Here is a 22,897-nt window from a genome sequence, read left to right on the forward strand (position 1 = left end):
AGAAACGAAACTCAATGAAAATTGAGGGGTGGCGGAAATTCCAAAATGGGTCCCCGTTGATCAGAAGTAGGAACGGTGGAGCTTGGGGCTCGAATGACCGAAAAAATGAGGTTAAACTCTTTGAAAAATCACAAAACGCAGTAAAAGCTCGAGAGCTATAGCACGAGGACTCCCAACACTTGAACGTGCGGTAAAAATCTGAAGATGGCTGCCAGAAGAGGGGCTTAGGTAGAGGGCAGTCATTGGCTGGGGCAGTATGACCCAGAGACCAGTGATTGGTTATTAGGAGAAAGACAGTTCAGAAACGAAACAGATTTTTTCTTTTACCGAGGATTCCCAGCCTGACGACGGGGAATATTCATGAGTATGTGAATCCATGGCAGACCCCATGCTGGAGAATGGGTAACGCACGCAAAATAAGTGTACTTTATTGTGGCACTGCACATTTGATTAAAAAATAAGGCTTAATAAGTTGCATACCTGTTTCAAACCCATATGAAAACAGATTGTTGTTTATTAGTTAAAAAATCAGGAGAAGATATTATTATTGGGGTATTTATTGACCTCGGACCTTGACCCATGCCATAAAGCCCTTCTTGATGCACCGTTCATGCCTGTGGGACCGGGCAGTTCAGACCCCAGGGAGTGAGTAGAGGGGAAATGTACCTTCCTCTCTCCTGTGTATTGTTTCAACACACCCACCGCGACACGTACGCTGACATCCAAATATCACGACCACCCGTGAGAAATAGACGTACGCACAGCATAGTTGACTCTAGGGTGTTGGGGATGTAGCATGGCTACTTCCCTCTCTATGGTGAAACTGCCCCTTGTGTCTGTAACAGATGTTGGCATCAACAAGCCATGGAAATGTTGGACCTTGTGCTTTAAAAATACTGCTTAACATAACAGACCTACATGAATCACACTTTACCGTTTAGTCAATCGTCTCAATTAACAAACAGGTTTGTGGAACTATTCTCTGGCCAGTTAAATATCCCTGCGAATCGGATTGTGTGTAATGTTTTCCTATTGCACATAATACACCCTGGAGAGGCTGGACTACTGTAACAGCCTCTTTCTCAATCTGCCTTCCTCTATTCTCCGCCCTCTGCAACTAATCCAGAACAGGACTGCAAGAATTGTCCTTGGCCTCAAGCCCAAGGACCATATCTCTCCAGGCCTGAAATCTTTCCACTGGCTCCTGGGAGCTGCAGGAATCCAAGTTCACGACCCTCAACATCATCCACAAGGTTTTTTTGGGCTTGGGGAGGGGGGCACACTACATCCAACTTTCTCTTCCAAATTACCTTTGTTCTTGAGCCCTTTGCTCAGCTACCTCATGCTCTCTGAGGGTCTGATGTTTCTCCATGCAGAGAGTGGGGGGTAGAGCTCTCTCCTCTGCAGAGGCCCCTCTCTGGAATGGTCTTGCTGCCTCTATCAAACATGAGCCAGACCACCTGTAGTTCCAGAAGCAGCTCAAGACCTTACTTTTCTCCTCTGCTTTCTCTCACTTTCCCCTACTGACCCATGTGTCTGCCGCACCGACTGGCTGCCTGGCTATCCTCAGAGCCTCACTGGGTACCGGGTTCCTCCATGATCCGTCTCCCCTGCGCTGCCTCCGGGCCTACCGCGCACTTAGGGGCTCTCACTTCCCCTACTGACCCATGTGTCTGCCGCACCGACTGGCTGCCTGGCTATCCTCAGAGCCTCACTGGGTACCGGGTTCCTCCATGATCCGTCTCCCCTGCGCTGCCTCCTTGCACTTACATAAAGCTGCGCTGCCCTGGCAGCACTTACTCAGAGCAATGCTGCCCTGATTGCACTTCCACCTTCCCTTTACCTGGCATTCCCCCTCTCCCTTCCACCCTGCACTTTGCATCATTGCACTTGCACGATCTTAATGACCCAAGGTCTAGTAAGCTTGTTTGTCTTGTCATCCATCTGTCTTCCCTCCCTTGTCTCGCCTAGAAACACTTGTGTACAGGTGTGTTAGAAATGACATACATCATATCTGTGCCTCCCGCATACACTCGTGCGGTAACCTCCTTATAAAGCACATGAGCTGTAAAGTTACTTCTATGATACATTCAGCCCCTGTGTAGTTTGGCTCTAGTACAATACACACAGACCCGTGCATGCAGCAGTTCTATAATACATGGTTCCATGTGCATGTCGGCGCTTACCATGCACACATACACCTACACGCACTCCCCTGCCCCCTCATTCCCCTCTGCATGGGCAGTCATGTAACATACAGTTATCTGCACAGGCACACACTTTGCCTAGATCGCATGTACCTCTCCCCACTTGGTATCAACAATCTCGGACATCTATCCTATACATGTGTACTGGCCAGCACAACACACCTCATTAATTCATTGCACATGTATGCAGCATCCTGAACAGAGCACATCTCTGGCATCAGTACTATATGTCCAATGGGGCTGCAGTCGCCGTACTACAGAACCCTAGCAGTGTTGGCTCTCTCCAGAAGTAATCCACCAATGCTATGACGCGCCAGCTCCTTGCCTGCCATGTTGGGCCTCCGCAGGGGGAGTTTACTCCAGCAGTCATCTGTCAAGGTCAATAGACCTGTGGCCTTCATCAGAGGCACACACGAGAGTGATGAGAGAGGTGAGAGATACTGTATAGCATTGGGGAGGCCTGAATACTCTGCTGGTTCTGGGCTACTAATGCAGAGACCTGTAACTTGAACTAACCTAGCCATTCCTCTGTCTATAAAGAGCTGGTGGCCTATAAATCAAGAAAGGGGTAGCTTTGGTTTCTACATGTGGACCGGCCCAGAGACCATGGTGGCCCGAAAGGGAGTTTTCCCCACTCTCCTGATTGCCAACACCCCTATCTTCTGAACCTTCTGTGATGCCGAAGAACAAGCCAACAATGGCCCACACATCTATCTAAATCCTTTTTCAAATAACTGTGATGTGGCCAGTTATTCTTCCGTCTTGAATGCCCACATCGTAACTTGAAGCATCACTTGCGAGGCCAGTGGACTACAAATAAGGCAATTGGCTATTGTGCAGTACTTTACTCTTGCTGCCCTGGCTCCTCCTGTTCTTTCTGCTCCCTATCTTTACGCTCGCATGTTTTTCAGAAGTGAGTCACTGCTCTTTCTTTTCTAGTTCCTTCCTCTCCGGGCACTGTAGTGAGTCACTGCTCTTTCTTTTCTAGTTCCTTCCTCTCCGGGCACTGTAGTGAGTCACTGCTCTTTCTTTCCTAGTTCCTTCCTCTCCGGGCACTGTAGTGAGTTACTCCTCTTTCTTTCAGCGTTCCTTCCACTCCTGGCACTATAGTAAGTCACTGCTCTTGCTTTCTTCCTCTCCAGGCACTTTAGTGAGTCGCTGCTCTTTCTTTCTGAGTTCCTTCCTCTCCAGGCACTGTAGTGAGTCACTGCTCCTTCTTTCCGAGTTCCTTCCTCTCCAGGCACTGTAGTGAGTCACTGCTCTTTCTTTCCGAGTTCCTTCCTCTCCAGGCACTGTAGTGAGTCACTGCTCTTTCTTTCCAAGTTCCTTCCTCTCCAGGCACTGTAGTGTCACTGCTCTTTCTTTCCGAGTTCCTTCCTCTCCAGGCACTGTAGTGAGTCACTGCTCTTTTGTGGTAATGTACAGATTCACCCAAAAAGGCTGACTCTTAAATAGCAGCAGTTTTTCTGAACTGTACTCCTGCAGCCCTTGGTTTCAGGCACGCCTTTTAGAAGTTTCAGCAAAATTATTTGTGGGGATAATGAAATCTTCTGATGTGAATTCGCAACTATAGCATCTGTTTATTTACCTCTTCACCGCTATGAAGTATATTCTATAGATTTAAAATAATTATTTGCGATAGTTGGGTCTCTTAAACTAAGGAGAATTCTTTTTCCTTGGACATTTATTAATTGTATTGCTCATTTACAACGAGCTTAATACAGCGACTGGTTTCTAAGAGCGGGATCGGGATTCAAACCTGTGATGTGCCGCGTTTTCTTGCTTCCCAGACAAATGCGGCCAAGGTTTAAATACATAAAAGCATTTTATTGAGACTACTAAATGTATTTAAGTTACACATTCTTGTTTTCAATAGGGATACAATATTATATGACCCACTCTGACGTTCCAAATGCAACATTGCTTTGGGAATGGTCATTAGTTTTCCAAGTGCTCGAGTAAGTTCTCGATCTCGCCTGCAGGGTATAGTTCTAATCCATGCGGTTGGTTCAAGCATCATGTAACAGCAGACGCACTTTCAGATGGATTAAATGTAGAACTCTTGCACAGCGCTCTCACTAAATTGGGCACTACACACCGACTCTCAAACCTTACATAATTGCGCTCCTTTTTTACTCCCTTACCAACATTTGAGTGGGAGTTCCTCCCTTGTCTCGCTCAGTATGTTTGCTAGAATCTTCAGTTTTTGTATTTGGCTAATTATCCGGAAGGGAATTTCCTCTTGCCAGAATGTTTGTGTAGTTTATTTTTTTATTGATGACATTGTGATGCTTTTCACAGTTCTTGCAAGTGATACGGGTCACTTTCGAGTGCCAGCATCACTCTTCAAATTGTCACGGTTTTATTACATGGCACACTCCAGAGAGGGACTCCTTCCCTGACGATGAATGTGGCGTTCAATAAAGCATTTAATTTTTAATAATAAACCTCAGGTACTTTTCTTTGAGTAGGCCTCCAACCCGTTTCGCACGCACCCTCCACAAGCACCCCGTGTGACAATGGACAAGGAATCGGGCCGGTGTGTATCGATAAGATAGGTATTAATTTATTATTTAATGCAAAAGGAAAATCAAACAATTTCACAGCACCAGTGTTGTGGTAACATAAATGTACTAATATCCACAAAACAATTAGGTTAAGATATCCTGTTACAATTCACACAATCTTTAATGGCAACACAGAACCAAAACAGTTTAGCACTCCACCCTGCAACAGCCACCCCCAAACATCAGCTAACTTGATTCCTTTGAATGGAAGGTAGTGGCAAGGAGTAGGAATAGAGAGGAAATCGGATTTGGGGTAAAGCGCACCACCCCCAGATGGGATGTCAGCAAAGAAAGTGAAAACCCGTTTTTGGAGCAAAATGGCAGGATGGGATTTTGATTATTACTCACAACTGTTGGAGAACAGAATGACAGGAAATTCGTGTTGCTTACACTTGAGGAGATGGGGAAGCTTAGGTAATACTAATCAGCACTCCAGGGCAAAGTAGAAATAAAGTAAGAAAAAGCAGTTTTGGGAGAAAACAAATGCAAAAGGGAAACGTACAATGGCAAATGGAAATTCAGTTTACTCTGGATTTACAATGACGGGCTGCTCAGGGAGGGGTTTAGCTCAGAATAGGAAAATTGGGTTTCAATAACCAGGACAGAGACACATATGAGATCGATTTGTAGGCAAAAGGGATTGCTCTCGGAGACTACGATTTGGGGTTTAAATGGGACAGATGCAAATAGGAATTTGTGGGGTGATGCACACAATACATGGACAAACTCGGTTTTCAGATGCAAGGAGACTAAATCTTTTGCAGCAACACTTTAATGACTATAATAATTAAAGAAAGACACCAGGGACAAGGTGGTAAATTTCAAATTTCAACCATCTTGTACCATGAATTTCAATGGGGGAATTAATTGATTTACTTAAATATGCTAAGGATTTACACAGACAGAGGTTTACCAAAGGGAATATGCTAACATAGACAGGACAAACACAGATTCTTCTCTGGGAAGGTGACTGAATTACACTATCAATGTGGGGTTTTCAATGGGGGAATTATTGGGTGCAATGCTACAAAAGGAAGGGCTTATGCAACTTGGGGCTGGGGTTATTTGCTACTTACAAAGTAAGCCTTGGTTTGGGATTCTGGAAAGCCAGCTGGATCTCGGGGCACTCTGGACAGCTAGGCAAGGGGTCTGGTCACTGCACTCTCAAAGATGGTAAGGTACAGCCGCATTCTCTCTGTCCTCCTTTTCCTGTCTCCCTGGATTTGTTTGGCCTGACTTAGTACAATCCCCCTTATTTAGCACAAATTACATCATTCACTTTACAATCTAGGGGGGAGTACTCTGTAATTACCCCTGCTGCTCGGATAGGACAGTTTACCATTCGTCTCTCCACCCCCTGGCATGATTGGTTCAAGGGCAGAGAGCACCATCTGTCTGTTTGCATTTATTACTATTCTTTGTTCTGTTGGCCACTTTTTAACAAACAGTTATGTCTCATAACTTCATAACTCTATTAGCCCCTGCTATATGCATAAGATAAGTGGTTTTAATTGGTCATAGGGAATTAGGAAAGCCAATCGCCAACTCAAAATGGATAAATTATACATCTGCAAGCTTGTTTATAATTTCATTTTCCATCTTTCCAGCAATTGTCATATTCGTCCCATTTTTAGATCAGCCAGAAAACCATTCTAACTGGCCATTTCAATCTCAAGTCCTAGGAAAATTCAGTTTCTCTTTAAAACCACCTGGAAATAGCATAGCATAAAACAAAATTATTTCTCATTCTAATTGCTGCATAAAATGCCTAAAAATTGAATCAGACCTTTAATGTCAATTAGGAGGATCTGTCCCCCTCTGTGGGAGGGGTGCTTCATCCCCCACAGCCGGTGACCAGAGATTTTTATGACCCCCCTCCCCCCTTTTGAAGTTGTCAGTTTGTTCTTGGTAGTGGGTGCAGGAAGGAGCTCACATCTCCTCGTCAAGCTTTAGCCACAGTTGTTTTCTTTGAAATCCTTGAGCCCCTGTGTTCATGTCTTGGGAATTATGATGACCTCAGTCACATCACATTTGACTGTGGGGTGGTTCACTGGTAGGTGCAAGTTCCAGTGGGGAGCGGGCTTTTAATTGTGAAGTTTCCTGTTTTAGCCCAAACTGTTTTTTCCGGTATTCTGTGCCTCTTCAAAGGTGACTGAAGTCTTGTGAGTGGAAACATAATGTACATTGCTCTAGTGAGCTCCCCTCCCCCCCAGCATGTTTCCCTGACATTTCTGTACGAGCCATGCTATCTTTTCACTGTGGCCTTTTTAAAGTCATTTTTCTTTTTCACATGTGTGCAAGCCATTTTGTTTTGTCTAATGTTTGAAATCCTGTCTTGTATGTCACAGATTCTTTAATGTCGCCCTTTTGAGCAAGTTTGCATTTGCTGTTGGTCCAGTGGCAATGAGGGGTAGGCCCCCTTCCACACGGTTCTCTGATTTGACATTAACAAAAGAAAAAGTTGAGCATTTTTCCATGTGCAGTGTTTAAAGGGGTACTGTTTAAGTGAAATGGAAAGCAAAAACCGTGTCTGGTTGTCGTGTTGAAATTCTTGCCCCTCATGTGAATTAAAAGTAAAACAAGGCCGAGAGACGGTGGACATTTTACGATATTGTATATGATGCTTGACTTTACATGATATGCACTGTTGGGTTTGTTTTTTCTGTTGATTGGTTGTTATAAAAGTGAATAAAAATTGTTTTAAAAAAATTGTAAAACAAGGGTGTTTTTTTTTTAATGCAGTGCCTAACTTCTTGTCGTTCAGGTGAAGTAAAAGCAATGCATTGCTATTTTTGGATGCAGTGCATAACTTCTGGTCATTCAGATGAAAAAAAAAGCAACGCAGGGGTTGTTTTGGGGTTAGTGTTCAACTGCTTGCCACTCATGTGACAGGGAATGCAAAGCACGACCGTTTTTGGTGGCAGTGTTTAACTGCAATTTCTCAGGTGAAAGGGATTTCTGTTTAGGGCCTTTAAATGCACCCCACAACATAAATGTTCCCTTGTTTTGACCAACCATAATCTGCTTTATCAACCAGTCCAGCAAGTATGATGGTTTTCCACAAATCTATGATGATGATGGTGTTGTCAAACCCACCTCATTCTTGAGGAGCAACCACATTTTGATTGATCCCCTACCTAGATTGGTTGGGAGCGCATCCTTGATGAGGATCAAGTGTTTTCTCAGATGCCTGAATCTAGATTTCACCCTATTCCATGGGTCTGCAACCAGAAGCTTTTCAGACATTTTGGACTGTCTCCCCTGATCCTACACATTTTGACAATGCTGCAAGCACAGGGTGTAATGGATGGTTACTTGTTCTGCTTGTTCAGGTTTAGCAGCTGCTTTTGACATGGTTGACCATGTGGTGTTCATAAAATTGACCCTGCATTCAGCTTATTTTCGAACAGACGGATACATTTGGTATAACACCAAACATTGTCCTCTGTGGATAACATTGACTTTGTGTGTTCTGTGATGAATTGAGCATATTCGTCCCTTCTCCCCATGGGGGGGGGGGGGAAGCAACCCCCTGTGAGGCTAGGGAGGTGAGCCCACTTAGCAAGCCCCTGTCTAGGGGCGTGGGGGAAGTTGGGATCACTCTGAATGTCTTCCCTTGAGGGGACAAGGACTCTCATTCCAACATGGAACTCCCTATGCAAGCAACACTATCTGCTTTTGTGGGGTTGCCTGCAATAACAAGTAATGTACTTCCTCTCCATTGGCTTCAGGTAATGCTGGATCGAATATGACACCTGAAGATGAACAGACTGCCCCTTTGAATGGAGACATGTATGTAACAAGGACAAACCGATCGGGAAGGGAGAAAGAGAGCCATATGCATGAGAATGCCGAAAAAGGTCGTTGGGGGTCTGGCATAACTAAACCGTGTGTAAACCGCTGTCAGGAGAGAGTTCTGGAGATGCCCCTATGTGGTTCTGTGACCACGGGAAAGCTATAGTGGGCTTTGGGCCTGATCAACTACGTTGAAACCAGAAGGAATTGGAGGAGTGAAACCTCCCATTGGCAGACCTATGCCGAGCTTGCAGACCTAATGAGATACTGAAAATGACGCTGTGCTGGAGCAGAGAAAGCAGAGACAGACTAGAGGAAGCAAAGCAGTCCCAACGGCAAACCTTGTGAATCCACCCAGGACAATTGAAGGTACCATGGTGGATAAAGAGAGGGGTGGCACCAGGGACTATATGCATACAGGAAAGGAACTGCAAAATTGACTGTGGGTCATGGAGAAAGCATGAACCTATACAAGCACCAAACGTTGCCAAGTATAACTTAACTGTTCATGAAAACTGAAATCTATCAGAGTTTGAGAAACCCTCTAAATTAAGCACAAATACCAATCCCAGCGAAATTAAGGGAGAGACCCCAGGAGTGGTGGTGTTATACCTTTTAAAAAGGGTGTACTGAACCCCAATGGAGACCGGTGAATGGAAAGGGCGTGAAGGACTTCAATTTAAAAGGAAGAAGTGGAGCAGGAGTGGTCTATGGACTCCAGCAGCCTAGCAGTCTTTTTACAGTTGCATTGCTAATGGGGGAGGCGCCCTGCACATTGCTGACTTGCCAGTGTTTAAAATTGGCATTTCAGTGCGCAGCACCTAGTGGAGGGGAGCAGGAGTGGTCTTTGGTGGTCTCTGGTGGACTGGGTGTGTGATCGTGAAACCTAACGAAGATATCTTTGTTGATGCAAGCACTAAATGGGCAGCTCTGGTTAGCAGCGTTTAGCTAGAGGTCACGCACTGACTGTGATCAAGAGCGTAACGCTGTGTTATCTTTTATCTTTCGCTGTTGGAAGAGGCGTATGGAATCTGTTGCAATCTTTTTTTTTACTGAGGAGAGAAGCTTGTAGCCTTTTTCTGCACACATGGCTTTGGCGTGTGGTGCAGGGTCAAGGCTCAGTGCTTTCTGATCCGTGAGAACTGATCAGCAGTTGCGCAGGGGCGGAGCGTTCGTTTCTGTTTCAGTTTTGACTATACATCTTTGTCAACAAAACTTTGAGGGCGATTCCAGCAGCATAGCCCCATTTGTTATATCGGCCAGCAATAGTCCAGGAAGATCAGAGGGGCACTGATCTTCAGCCCATGAGTGGACTGGCATAGGTGATTGGATTAACCTGAAATCCATCCATCCATCAGGGGCCTATAACAATGCTATTATTCAGGGATGTCATTTCACCAAAATGCCAGCGGAAGTGACATCATACGACCCTTGACCCCCTGATGACATCACAGGAAGTGCTGTCATTTGACCCAACCCTGAAGTTATATGGTGAGAAACGATGGAACACGTCCTTTCACCTGTTGACAAAACAGGAAGTGTCATCACATAGAATTGTACACTACGAAAATATGGTTACATCACTATAATGTGTTGTACATTTCATACAAGAATGGATCGCCATATGTGTATAGGCCCATATTACCAAATTACTGTTAATGCAAGCAGATGTCCATGACCAAATGGTAATGATGTGTTATTATATAACACTTAGCTTAAGCGCTTTATATAAATAAAATATACACCGAATATCACCCAACCTGTGTTGGTACTCATTTTTCGACCTCAGAAGGATGAAAGGCTGCGTTGAGGCGTTTAAGAACAGACTAAATTAGTGACTTGCCCCCTGAAGTGTGCCTGAAATAAACCTTTAATGAGTCTAGCAATTATTGTGTAGAATTTCAGAAAGACCCATTATTTGGTATTCCTATTCTTTCTTATTTGGGGTCAGTGCTGAAAGTGTTAAACTTGTGGCACTCCTGTTCTTATTTTAAGGGGCCTGAACAAGAAAGCCAGCCACTCCAGAAGTAAAGAGCCACATGGTGCTGGTCACAGCCCAGGAGCTTGCATTACAAAAAGAAATGTTGTTATTTTTTTTTTTTTTTAGTTTTCTTTTTTTAGATGTCGCAAGGGACACCTCAGAGGTCGCAGTTGCGACCTCTGGAGACCCCTAAATGACGTCCCTGCTATTATTATGCAGAGAAAAGGTTTACTTTGTAAAGTGTTAGTGTCATTATGTGCACTAATATTATAATCACAATATTGTGCCACAGTGACTTAAGAATTTACCATACACGCAGTAAGGGCAAGACGGCCAAGTCAAGTAAAACTGTTCAGACAATGCTATCCAATGCACCAGTGCCTTTGGAAAATAATCGTGGTAATTAATCTCAGAAAATGTGTCGCAATAATACATGAGGAGCCTGAAATCACGAAATTTTAAAAAGTCTCTGCAAAGAATCCTGCACTTGAAACGTTGTACAATCTCAAGGCTTGGATATGGACATAAGCTTTGGTCAACCGAGATTGACGATAATCATTTTTTGCTTAATTTAGGTCTGTCTCTACAAACTGGGGTGCACAAACTACTGTGCTCAACCAGTGTGAAAATTGCACCTTTTGGGTTGGTGACCGACCACTTCTGCATCGACCCAGTGGTGGTTCCTTTGACAAGCCAGAGACTTTCATGCTCCCTGAGGCTAACATGGCTAATTGAAGATTTGGTTGTGCTGGCTATTAGTCAAAGCCTTCTGGGAAATAAATTGACGGACCACAATGGTTTTATGTCTAGCAAAGGGAATGACAGACTGAATCTACAAATTGAAGCAATACATTTTGCCTTAGAATTGCTGTAAGAGAGTACATACAGAAACACTGTGGGAGGGACATTGAGGATAATGGTAGGTCTCACAAACCCTGGGATATCAGAACTATGAACTTGTACCACGAGCTGCAAAAACCCATGAAGGAGAATTTATGAACCCGGATAAATGTATGCTCTTGAGTTATTTGAACTTCCAGGACTGGTTGAAAATGGAACAACCATGTAATAAAGCCCAGGAAACTCGGCTAGAGAGAAGGTGCCAGAATAAATCTATTCTGGCCATCTTTAGTTATTAGTTCTAGTGGTAGGGTTGAGTAGAAGTAGACTTTGGACTGTGGACGTTTGATTTGGGCTTTTCGCGACAGATAAACACACCTTAGTTGTGTTAGGTTGGGATAATTCCCTTAGCAATAGGGCAAGTTAAATGTTTTTCTATTTCAAAAAAGCCCAAGAAATGTCTGTGTTGGACTCCTTCTCTTTCTGGTCCGCCACAGTCCCTAAGGGACATTTCCACATTTTGTATACATCTGCAAGCATTTAGTATTTCCATCCACTTCTTCGTGTGTCTGCCTCTGACACCCGGCTCCCTGTGCATTTGGAGTGTGGGTCTAGGCTTGCCATCTGTCTCTCTGTGTGTCAATAATGCTCAAAGGAAATAGATTTTTGGATCTGAAAGTGTCAAGACCCACATTATTGTTGCAGAAACCTTCATTCGTGGTCTGGTTCAATTCCAATGGCCGAATTAACTGGATGATGCCCAACACTGGACAAAGTGTCCTTAAATCCTTTTTTTTTTTTTTAATAATCACAATCGTATTTTAGGCTGTCGGCTTGTGCCGAGTTTGGAGAATTTGCCAGCACTACATCTGGATAAAAGTAGTACATTTTATGCCACCCTCCAGTGCAGCAAGTGTGGAAGACCACTCAATAGTAGAAAAGCAATCATCCAGACATCCTTAATTTGCTAATCAAATAGGGACTAAAGGCCTTTATTGGTTTTCAGTGTCTGCACCTATTCACGCCAATGCACTGTGTGCTGTACAGTATCTGATAGAAAAAGCCCTGATTTCTGAGACCCCATTTCCAGAGACATCTGCTAGCAACTGCATTTCTCTACAAACTGTGTATGTCTTCTGGAAATGCTGTGTGTAAAGAAACCGTTTTGGAGGCAGAAGACGTTCGGAGCAGGGCACAGAGTTGTTTAAAGCGGCCATAAAACATTACCATGCTATGTTCAGAGACAATGTTGAGATGGTCTGCTGAATCAGCGGAAGAGTGGCCGAATCCCACTACCACTCACAACCTGTGCCATGGCAAACTATGCTCTCACCTACAGTCACTTAAGCTCTAGCCAATGATGTTTGGACTCTCCTCATAATGCCAGTAGATGCCTGCCAATGAGGGCATACCTTTCTACCATTCCTCTTCAACCTAGTCCAGGATAGAGCCTGCCTCAGGCTCTTCGCCTTGCACATTGCAACATGTATTTACAGCTGGAACACTGGAGGAATAATGTTGGGTTTTCCAGTGTTTGTTTTTTTTTCTTATTTTACAATGCCGATGGGCCTTTCGATGCTGGACTCTGGTTAAATGCATTCAACCTGCTTACCATTCATTAGGCAGCATTCTCTTTTATTTCTAGAACGAGCATAATTCAAGAATTGCTGTGTGGTTTTAGATAATTTATGTCAATCATGTTCAGAGTGCTTAAAAATGAAAAGCCCCAATCCAGCAGCAGAATGGGAGAACCTGCAGTTCTACCTCTTGCTATAGACCATATTGATTCCGTTTGTTTTTCTTATTTTATAGAACACTAACCACGTTTATTTTCTACTTCCTCCAAGCCATTCGTTATGTATGCACTTTCTTTGGCTTATTACATCTGTGTGTGGTGGATGGTGTCTTGGTGGCGTTCATTCTTCCCATCCTTCTCTCATAACCTCCAGCACATCTCTTGGGTTTAAGCCATACATCCGCTCAATGGGGGAAAATCCAGTAGATTGGGTGTCTTTCTCTCAGCGAAAAGGGCCCATGGAATTGGATCATCCCAGTTCCTCGGTGACTAGCCTGGACTCTGGTTAGGATGGTACACAGTCATTCTCAGGGTCTTCACCTTCATGAGGTCTTTCATCTCACCTATAACCTTAGACATAGAATGGCTGCCTTGGTCAGTGAGTGTTTATTGGGAAGGCGACTCTGGTAAGGAATGGTAGAAGCACCTTGAGGATCGCCTTAAGGGAAAAGCCTGCGTCATAATCTAATTGTAGCAGGATGTTCTTGTTTCCTGCCCTGAAAGGCACCAGTGGCCCAACTAGGTCATGCTTATCATGTAGCCTCGGGTATCAATGATGGGCAAGGTCTGGAGGGAGCCTCTAGGTATGTAGTCTGGTGAGGTCTTCTGACTGGTGGGGCATGTTGCACAAAACTGTTTGACCTAGGTGTAGACACCAGGCCAGTAGAATAGTCTGCAGTAGTTTCCTGCATCTTCTTTAGGCCCTGGTGTCCAACCTTTATGTTACAGTGGGTAAACTCTCATCACTGCCTTCCTCAATTGCTTCTGGAGCAGGAGTTGGTACTGTGCCCCCAAACCCCTGTTTGGTTTACCTCCACTCGGTAAAGGAGCCCCATCCTGTTGAAATGGGGGGAGGTCTTCAGAGTTCAGCTCTCCGCTCCAGAGACTCAATTCTGCAGTTCATGTAGCACAGACTGTCTGTGGTGCCAGCTTGATATGCAGATCGCTGTGTGGTGCTGTTGAAAGAAAAATAGATGTCACAGTCCATGTTGTGCAGAGCACTGGGATTGCTGCTTTGATGGTCGGATTGCTCTGCAGCTCCTCAATGCCTCTTCACCTGGTTGGGTTGCTCGCTCTTTCCTGTACAGTCAGTTCTTCTGGATGATGGAGTGCTAAAGGAAAAATGGAAAGAAACTGGCCAACTTTGTCCAATACAGGTATGAAGCAAGAAAAGATTGTTCTTATTTCCGACATGCAGTCATAGGCAAAAGGGACACAGACTGGGGCCATCTCAACTCCCACACCCCACCTCTGGGGCAGCTCCACCTCTGGTAAATACCCAGATATCCCCGCCCCAGAGGAGAGATGGCCCCCATCCCCTCTTCACAGGGTCAGGTTCCTGAACCTGTCACATGAGACTGTCAGCAATTCAGCAAGTTGTGTCCAGGGTGCTTGTGAGATTCATTTGGTGCTTAAGTGGTTGTATGACGTGATAAGGCTACTAATGTAATTCCACCCACAACCAAGGCCGCACTGGAAACTCTGCGCTTTTAAGAAAGCCCGAGATTCTGAAGGCTATGCTTACCATGCATGAAACCCTAGAAAGGGCCTCCCACCGGTGCATGTTGCATCAAATTGCAGGAAAGAGACTGGTGTGAGGGTAAAAGTATCTGTGGGGCTTGTTGGATTGTTGGAGAGATGGGCTGCATTATGCACGGTATGATGTGTGGACCCTCCAAAAAGAGAGGCAGGTTGTGTATAAAAGGATTACAGCATGAAAACCGAATAAAGGCAAAAAGGAAAAAAAATGGTGTTATCAAAGTGGCATTCATTATTTGGCAAGAGTAGCAGAAGACATTTACATAGCAGCCCAAAGACAATACGCTTAATTGGAAGTAATAGTAGAATAATCTGGTGCATGAATTGTTGAAATGGGAGTCTTTGTACACCACATTTATTTTGTGTGGGGGAGAGGCAATGGGAGTCGTGGGTTAAGTATCCATCACAGATAGTAGCCTGCTGTTCATTCTGTATAGTATTAGTGGAGAGTTGAAGGGCCTCCCAAGTGTGATCAGTCTATCTTTCCAGGTTGCGTTGCCACAGATAGGGTCTTTGTTTTGTGGCATTGGGTCTGTGCTAGAGAAAGACCAGACTGTTAGTGACTCTGTTTAAGGTATATGAAGAACTTCGGAGAAGGAAATCCTGAAAATGTGCTATTGCTAGTGTAAATATTGAGGTGTCACAATACCCAAGAGATCAAGACGCTTCTCCGGATGTCTTTCAGGAAAATCGCTAAATGTAAAAATATTTATCCTGGTTTAGAATTGCGCATGTCCTGCCCAGTATATTTGAGCTGCCTTAGGCATGTTCACTGAAATACACAAACGTGTTTTACTCTGATGTTTGAGATTATGGTTGATTTAAATTATGTTGTCTTCTTTATAGTGATCATTTGATCATAAACGTGTTTCAAGTGATTGCACTTCATCAGGGCTCTTAATTTAAAACATTCAAGTGCCATCTCATCTGTATCTCTTGGGTCCACCTACTAACCCTCTGCCAACTTTGCCTGTCTCCTTCTCCTCCATCATTCGACCGATGTGATGAGCGTTAGTTGCTGCCTTTGCTTCCACCTTCATTCCCCCCTCTCACTCCGGCTATGGACACCCACACTGACTCTGTCCTTGCTAATCCTCACCTCTCTATCACCAACAGTCTGCACATCCTTTCCCTGAATGAAGTCTGCCTCTAAGCATACCACATGGTATGATTCTGGCCTAGCCTCTCTGAAACAAAATTGCAGAGTGGCTGAGCGGAAATGGCAGGCTTCAGATGACGCCTCTGACAAGACCTGTCTCCTGCTCTGAAGGTAATACACACCATTCGCTCTAATAAGAGGTCTCACATCGAAGCCCACATCTCCGGGGCCTCTAACAATTCTGGTGAACTGTTCAAAATCTGCAATGAGCTTGCCAATCTGTCTGCAGTCTCTACATCTCCCCTTCCATCCCTGACCCTCTGTACATCTCTGGCCGCCCACTTCCTTTCCAAAACCATTGACATTCTGTTCTCACTCTGCTCCAGCACCCTCCCTACCCAGCTATCTTGCCTCCCTTGACACCCTTCTCCCCTTCCTCTCTCCTGTAGCCCCGGATGAGGTCTCTACACTAGTCCTCTCTATGAAAGTCTCCTCCAAACAGGTACTCCCCTGCTCCTCCCGAGCTATCAAGGACAACATTGCCTCCCTTGCGCCATGCTTGGCTGATTTCTCTAACCACTCCTTTGCCACAGGCTCCTTCCCTCAACTACTCCATTGTGCATCCCCTCCTTAAAATGTCCTCTTTTGACCCGTCCTTTACTGCTAACTATCACCCTATCTCTATTACTCTCTTCCTTGGCAAACTCCTTGAAGCTTGCTGTCTCCCAACTGACCCAACACTCTGATTCGTTGGCTGTCTCCATGACCATCAGTCTGGCTTCAGAGCAGCCAGAGGCACGAAAACTGTTCTACTGAAAACTCATGACGACTTGCTCTCTAATCTTGACTTTACCTCTCCTTCTGTTCTTATCCTCCTGGCTCTTTCCTCCATCTTTGGCACGGTCAATCATGCCACCCTGATAAATTGGCTCTGCGACACCCTTAGCATCACCGATCTGGAACTGGTTGACCTCCTTCCTCTCCAACAGACCTTCCAAGGCCCACCTGGGCCCTTTTTTATCCCCTATCTCACACTCCTCCTGCATTGTCCCTCAAGTCTCTATCCTCTCACAGTGGCTTTTCAATATCTACCATGCCCTTTTGGTCCATCAGATCTCTTCTTTCTCGCCTCACTTCCAGCGTTATGCAGATGACGCGCAACTCTCCTTCAAGGTTCACTCTCCTTCCTCCTCTTCTCTCATCACTGACTATCTGATTGTCATTCAGTCTTGGTATACTGCCAATAATTTCTGCCTTAATGCCAGTAAGACCGAGATCCTTTCTGTTGGGACCCTAGCTCCCCCCTATCTGCTCTCCCTCTGGCCGTCCTCTATGGGCCCCCTCCCATCCTGGGAGGCAAAAAACCTTGGTGTCATCTTTGATTCCTCCCTCTCCTTCTCTCCTCCTATCACGGACCTTGCCAAGAAGGCCCACTATCATCTGCACCTCCTCAGAGGTATTCTCTCTTTTCTCACCTTCCTCCAGAAACTCAAAGAGTGAGGGGGTAGATGTCTCTCCTCTGGAGGAGCCTCCCTATGGAATGGTCTCCCTGCCAGGTATGTGCCAGATTGCCTTAAGTTCCTCAAGCTCCTCAATACCCTCCTTGTCTCCTCCTCCTTCTCTCTCCCCTGCTAACTCTGTCCATCTTATCTATGACTGGCTCCTGGTTCCCTTCTGAGTTCCACAGGGTCCCAGGCCCCTGCCGCCCAGTGCTCTCTCCCACCCACCCCCACTTCCCCGTGCTTTACCTGCTTTCTACTTGCTCTTGGGCCTCCGCGTTACATCTCCACTTAGCCCCTTCACCCTTCTACCCACCTTAGCACTTTTTTGGGCAGACCTGCACTTCCCACCTCTCCCGGCCCTCGCATTTCTTGTTCTTCACTTGCACGATCTGAATGTCCTAGAGCCTAGTAGGACCGTTATTGTATCTTTCTCCCTTGTTCCCCTCCCTCTTTTGTTGTCTTGTGGCGCCTTGAAACAGCACTTGGTGTATAGTTGTGTAGGCGCCCTACAAACATCCAATAAATAAAATATGGCCTGCCTCCAAAAAGGACCTTATATACTCAACGCTTACATTAATAACGTGCAGGTTAGAGCACATCCATGTTGACATAACAACCAAATTCACAGAATTTTAAGAAGGATTATGCTAGATTAAAGGGTGTGCACAAACAAAAATACATACACAAACAGAAGAAAGTAAGGTAATGGGGGAGTAGGGATTAAAAAAAATCAAACAAAAGATGATCAGTGCATCAGTGATGCTATCCTTCGACAGAGTTTGTATCATGTCTAGATAGTCATTGGATATCACGTTGCTAAATTGGCAACCAAGATTCGGACACGTTCTTCTGCACCCTGTCTCCGTAGCACTCCCAAAGTTAGGAAGTGAATTACAGGAGGAATGCTATTGATTTGTTCTGTCCCAAAAATGTGTGATAGGACTGCATGTTAGGATCACCATTGGCTCAATTTGGATGGCGCCAGATTAAATTCTAATTACTGGTTAAGAAAGGTGACCACCTATGGTTTCATTTGCAGTGACATGTTCCCACTAATTCCATCACCAGTGAAGTTGCATTTAAGTGACATGTTCTTGTCAAATTGTGCAACTTAAGTGTCTCTGGGTGATTATTTTACCTTGTGTTGTGGGTATTTTTCTTACCTCTGACTTCTCAGTCTAATCTTTTATATCAGGATAACCTAATAACAAGATCAATACGAGAGTTTGCTTCGATTTAGGACTGGTTACTCCAATATTGCCATTCCCAACAGTAACTTATATAACTAACATTATACATGTTATACCATTTATAGACATAAAATTATGTTCAGGGTCTCATTCTTTCAAATTGCCAATGTTATTTTTTCCCAAAACCACGACCGTGTAGGATAGCATGGGTCTGGGCGGGCTTACGATGCTTTCCCCTAAAATATTGTTCAGGTTTGCGAGTATAGCATTAGCTGCCAGTTACAGGTCATCTGCATACTACTGGTGGCTAACCCAGTCCCTGCTTACCTCTTTCCTTCTGATACGGACTCCCGCCTGAGTCTCATTGCATCTTGGCGGTAGGCGCCATCTTGATTTAGTTAAATATGCAATATTAGAAACAAATGAAGGACCTAGTTAGCAAGCGGTAGGACTACAACTGTATGTTATTGTTGGGAAGCATGTGGCGCCCATGCCCAGTGGCAGGTCCTATGATTGGCTTTGCCAAAAGGATCTTTCGACATTGTATCAGCATAGGTTGACGGAAAGGGGGTAGACACCTTGGGTTGAGGCGTTGTGGGAGGCTTTGCAGGATAGGTGTTAGTCCTATGCGCCTCACCTTCACATGAAATTAGCTGGATTTCATGTTGCACAGTCAATTTCCCAGGTTGTGTAATAAAAGAAGTCTAGGATTTGGGCTTTGCCACAATGTTAGAGCCCCATGTTATTTCTGTGGGGGGGTGGGGGTGGCATAGTATTTTTTGTTGAGTCTTCTTTATGTGGTCTTTGTGCTTGCTGAAGTGTTTGGGTTTGCCGTCTGGCGTGCTTTGCACTACACCATGCCACTAAGCTGCTAAAGTGGACTTTGTATTACACTTCCACCGTGCCGCTTGGTGGACATGTGCAGTGTTGGCTTATGCCTGCCAGTTGACAAGAACTGTGAAGACATTAAGTCAAGACCTTTGTAGACCGATTGTCTTGTTAGGAGGAAGTGTTGTAAACTATGAAAATACCAAAGTGAATATTCGTTTGATCATCCACAGTGCAACCTATGAATTCTCTGGCAGTGGAGTGAGACGCAATATTTTCTAATCTACCATGTTCGGGAGGATAGCTCAGCGGCAACGTGCTCGCCTTGGAAGCAAGACGACACAGAGCAGCACAGGTTCGATCCCCACGTCCACGCACTTAGAAACTTCTGGGTATTAAGTCTGTTCTAAATAACCAATAATATATCATAAATGTTGAACGTCTCCCCATTGCCAGTGGTGGTCAGGAAAGAGTTCCTGGCTGAAGCTCCACCCCCTCCAAGCCAAAAGGTATAAACTGCTGCTCGATTTAGTTAGGACATGGTAGCAACGCCGTCCTCTGGGATTCACCAGGCTTGGTGATTTCCAGGGTCCGCGGCATAGGGGTTAAGCTCGGAAGGCTAGAAAAAACAGCTGCCCCTGCTTGCAGGAAGCCCCTGGGCAGACGGATGCCCGCCTCTGGGTGATTGTTGTTGGCCTTTTGTCAACATGAGACTTAATGACTCACCAGAGTAGCCATTATTATTAATTTTAAATGTTTAAAGCGCTCACACAGCCCGGCAGCGCTGTTACAGGAATTGTTTTAGTTGCGTATTTATAACGCAGGGGTTTCTAAGCGCGGACCCGGGGATCGAACCTGTGTTGTTTCGTGTCATCTAGCTTTCAAGACGAGCACGTTGTTGCTGAGCTATCCTCCCGGGCCAAGATTCAAGTTTTCAATCGGCTGAAACAAAAACTTGTAACGTGAAATTCCACCCATTCCACCATGTGTAGGTTTGCACTTCCTAAGTCCCATTTCGTTGGTGCGAAGTTACTCCTTAGTCATTGAGAAAGAAATCAATGTTAATTAATTGTGTTTGCCATTCAAAGTATCTAAAGTTGTCTTTCTCACGAAACGGGCTTTTGTCGCCTTACTAAAGATAATTCCCTGAAATAGCCCTGCATTGAAAGGTCCAGGCAGAGTCGCCTGCGTTCATTTCCATCGCTAGTTACTTGGCGTGTGCCACACGCCTTTTGAATGCAACTTGGGTGCGGATTGATAAAGAATTACTCGCAAAGCTGCATATAAATTAAACATTAAAAAGGCAGGGCCAGGCAGCAAACGCTGCTCAATTATAATCTGTGTTAATGCTGTTACTGCCTGAAGGACGTGCATCCATTTTGTATCGTGTGTCCTTCGTCTGAAAGGCGATCACTGGGGTTCAAGTAACATTTCCGCACAGCAGGAAGTTGCATTATTTATTGGGCTGTTTTTTAAGTTTAAAAAAAAGAAACTAAAGGAAAACTGTTTTTGCAAAGAGTTTAATTTGTTTTCGTCTCTAACCCCCCCATCCTTTTCTCCTCTCCCCCCACGCAGATCGGAGCGCTGAAGGATTATTACCACTTCTTCCACAGCAGGACGATTAAAAGGTCCGTCCTCTCCAGCAAGGGCGCGCACAGCTTCATCTCCATGGAGCCCAAGGTAAGGGAACCCTACCCGGCCAGCACCCGAGGTCGTCGCTCCTGAATTTTTAATCGGTAACTTCACACCCTAGGCGGCTGCTGTGTTGAAATCTAACATTTCCAAGACTCGACACACTATCTCTCCAGTGAGGGCCTCGCTACAATAAGATGAAGACGGGACAATGCCTTGCTCAGGTGACATGTCATCCATTTGGACAGTGTGTCCGGCGAGGCCTAGCTACGCGAGAGTGGCAGTAATTGTGTTCCCACACAGAGGCGATGCTAGGGGGACGCTAAGGGGGCTATAGCCCCTGGTCTCTTGGTTGTAGCCCAGGATAGAATCTCAGGAGCTACAACCAAAAGGCTAGCTTAGCCCCCAGTTCCGACAGTCCCGACATTAGCATAGCCCCGGGTCTTTTCCAGGACTAGCAAACACCCCTGTCCACGTTTCACAACTGCGCAGAGCTCGCTGACGGCACCTCACCGTCGCTGACTCTGGTTATCTCTTCTCAGCCCTCTTCCTTTCTCACTGCCCCATAATATCTGGCGTCGAGAGTTGTTTTCATGGTAGAAGTTCACGAAATATTATCACAAAAGTTCACGAAATATTATCACAAAAGTCATTCAGGTTCAACCAGCTTTAGCTGCAGTAAACCAGATGTGCCTTTGTGCACCACTGGGTCTGTGCCAGGACCTCGGATGTTAGACCTTTGAGGGGTTCCTGGCAAAACCTGGCGCCCCAAACACTCAGCCGCTCCCTGTCCTTCGGCCTATATGATTGGTGGCCTTGGGGGACGCTCTCGAATGGTCTTCATTTTGTTCATGCGTAACTGATTGCCGTGCCCTGTGCCTGCTGTACCAGCAGCCCCCTGTCCTGCCATTTTCTTTGTGGGTTCTACGCTGTTGCGAAGAACAGACACTATTAAGCCAGAGGGAGCCTGTGGGAAGTCGCAAGTACAACGACGGGCGTATTCGAGCACTGTCCCAATGTACAATAATTCACGAGTTAGTGATAGCCAAATGTGTGTGCAATTTTTCTGTTCCTTGCACCAAACTGCCAGGACGGAAGAATGCCAAAGCTGGCAGATAAACCTTTAGACATCGAGTCTCTTTTGGTGAATTAGTGTTTTTAAATGTGTTATGTATGTAGGTGTTTTGTAGAATCCCACAAGTCACACACACAGGTAATTTCAAAATGCTTGTCACAGTGACCTTGGGGATGGTGTCATTAGTTGCCTGGATTGTCTGGCTGCCAGTGGGGCATTTGGTCTGAGGGTGAAGAGGATCCAACAACTCCACTGAGTGTTCAACTAGTTGGCGAGTCCAAATCCCCTAAACCAGGGGCTGTGCTTTGATCAGTTGGTTATGGAGGGGGACCCTTGCTTGAATATTGGGAGCGCCACCGAAGCATGGGCAAAGTTGCCAGTGTAAGCAGTGCAGCACACAGCCCCTCATTCCATCAGGCTTTTCCATGAGCCTTATGCCATCTTGGGTGGGAGAAAAGGGGCTGTGCCAGTGACTGATATTGCCCGGGGGGCGGGGGGGAGATATAGCACATTACATCACAATGTCGCATAACCAACACAGCAGAGCATCACAACAACCACGTGTTATAGCATAAAATCGCAAACATGATATAACCTAGACTGAAGAAAAATATTTGAAATGGGCAATAGTGATGCTAGCGCCGAAAAGTAGGACCATTCACATGATTTCCTTCTGATGCCAGCACTTGTTAGGCCATCACTTTTTCACCCATGGCATCGCTACTTTAAATTCAAAATGGTTTTTCTTTTATTAATGCCTTTTCTTTTTTTTTAATGACCCTTCCTTTTCATTATGCCTATGCATTCGTTATGACCTTGTCGGTGCGTGTTTCACATAAAGTGTATA

At 45.2% G+C, this 22,897-nt stretch overlaps 1 protein-coding gene across 3 annotated transcripts in view; it reads left to right on the top strand.

Annotated features, from left to right (window-relative positions):
• The window catches only part of PCSK5 (proprotein convertase subtilisin/kexin type 5), a 1,619,480-nt gene that overhangs the window by 122,122 nt on the left and 1,474,461 nt on the right, over positions 1–22,897 (top strand). For all 3 annotated transcript variants that reach the window (XM_069625842.1, XM_069625844.1, XM_069625843.1), the window contains exon 2: positions 20,919–21,023. In XM_069625842.1, coding sequence (XP_069481943.1) covers positions 20,919–21,023 — 105 coding nt within the window. The remainder of the gene's footprint in view (positions 1–20,918; positions 21,024–22,897) is intronic.

This window comes from Ambystoma mexicanum, chromosome 6p (assembly GCF_040938575.1).
Source record: "Ambystoma mexicanum isolate Mex_15411 chromosome 6p, UKY_AmexF1_1, whole genome shotgun sequence".
Classification (NCBI taxonomy): Eukaryota; Metazoa; Chordata; class Amphibia; order Caudata; family Ambystomatidae; genus Ambystoma; species Ambystoma mexicanum.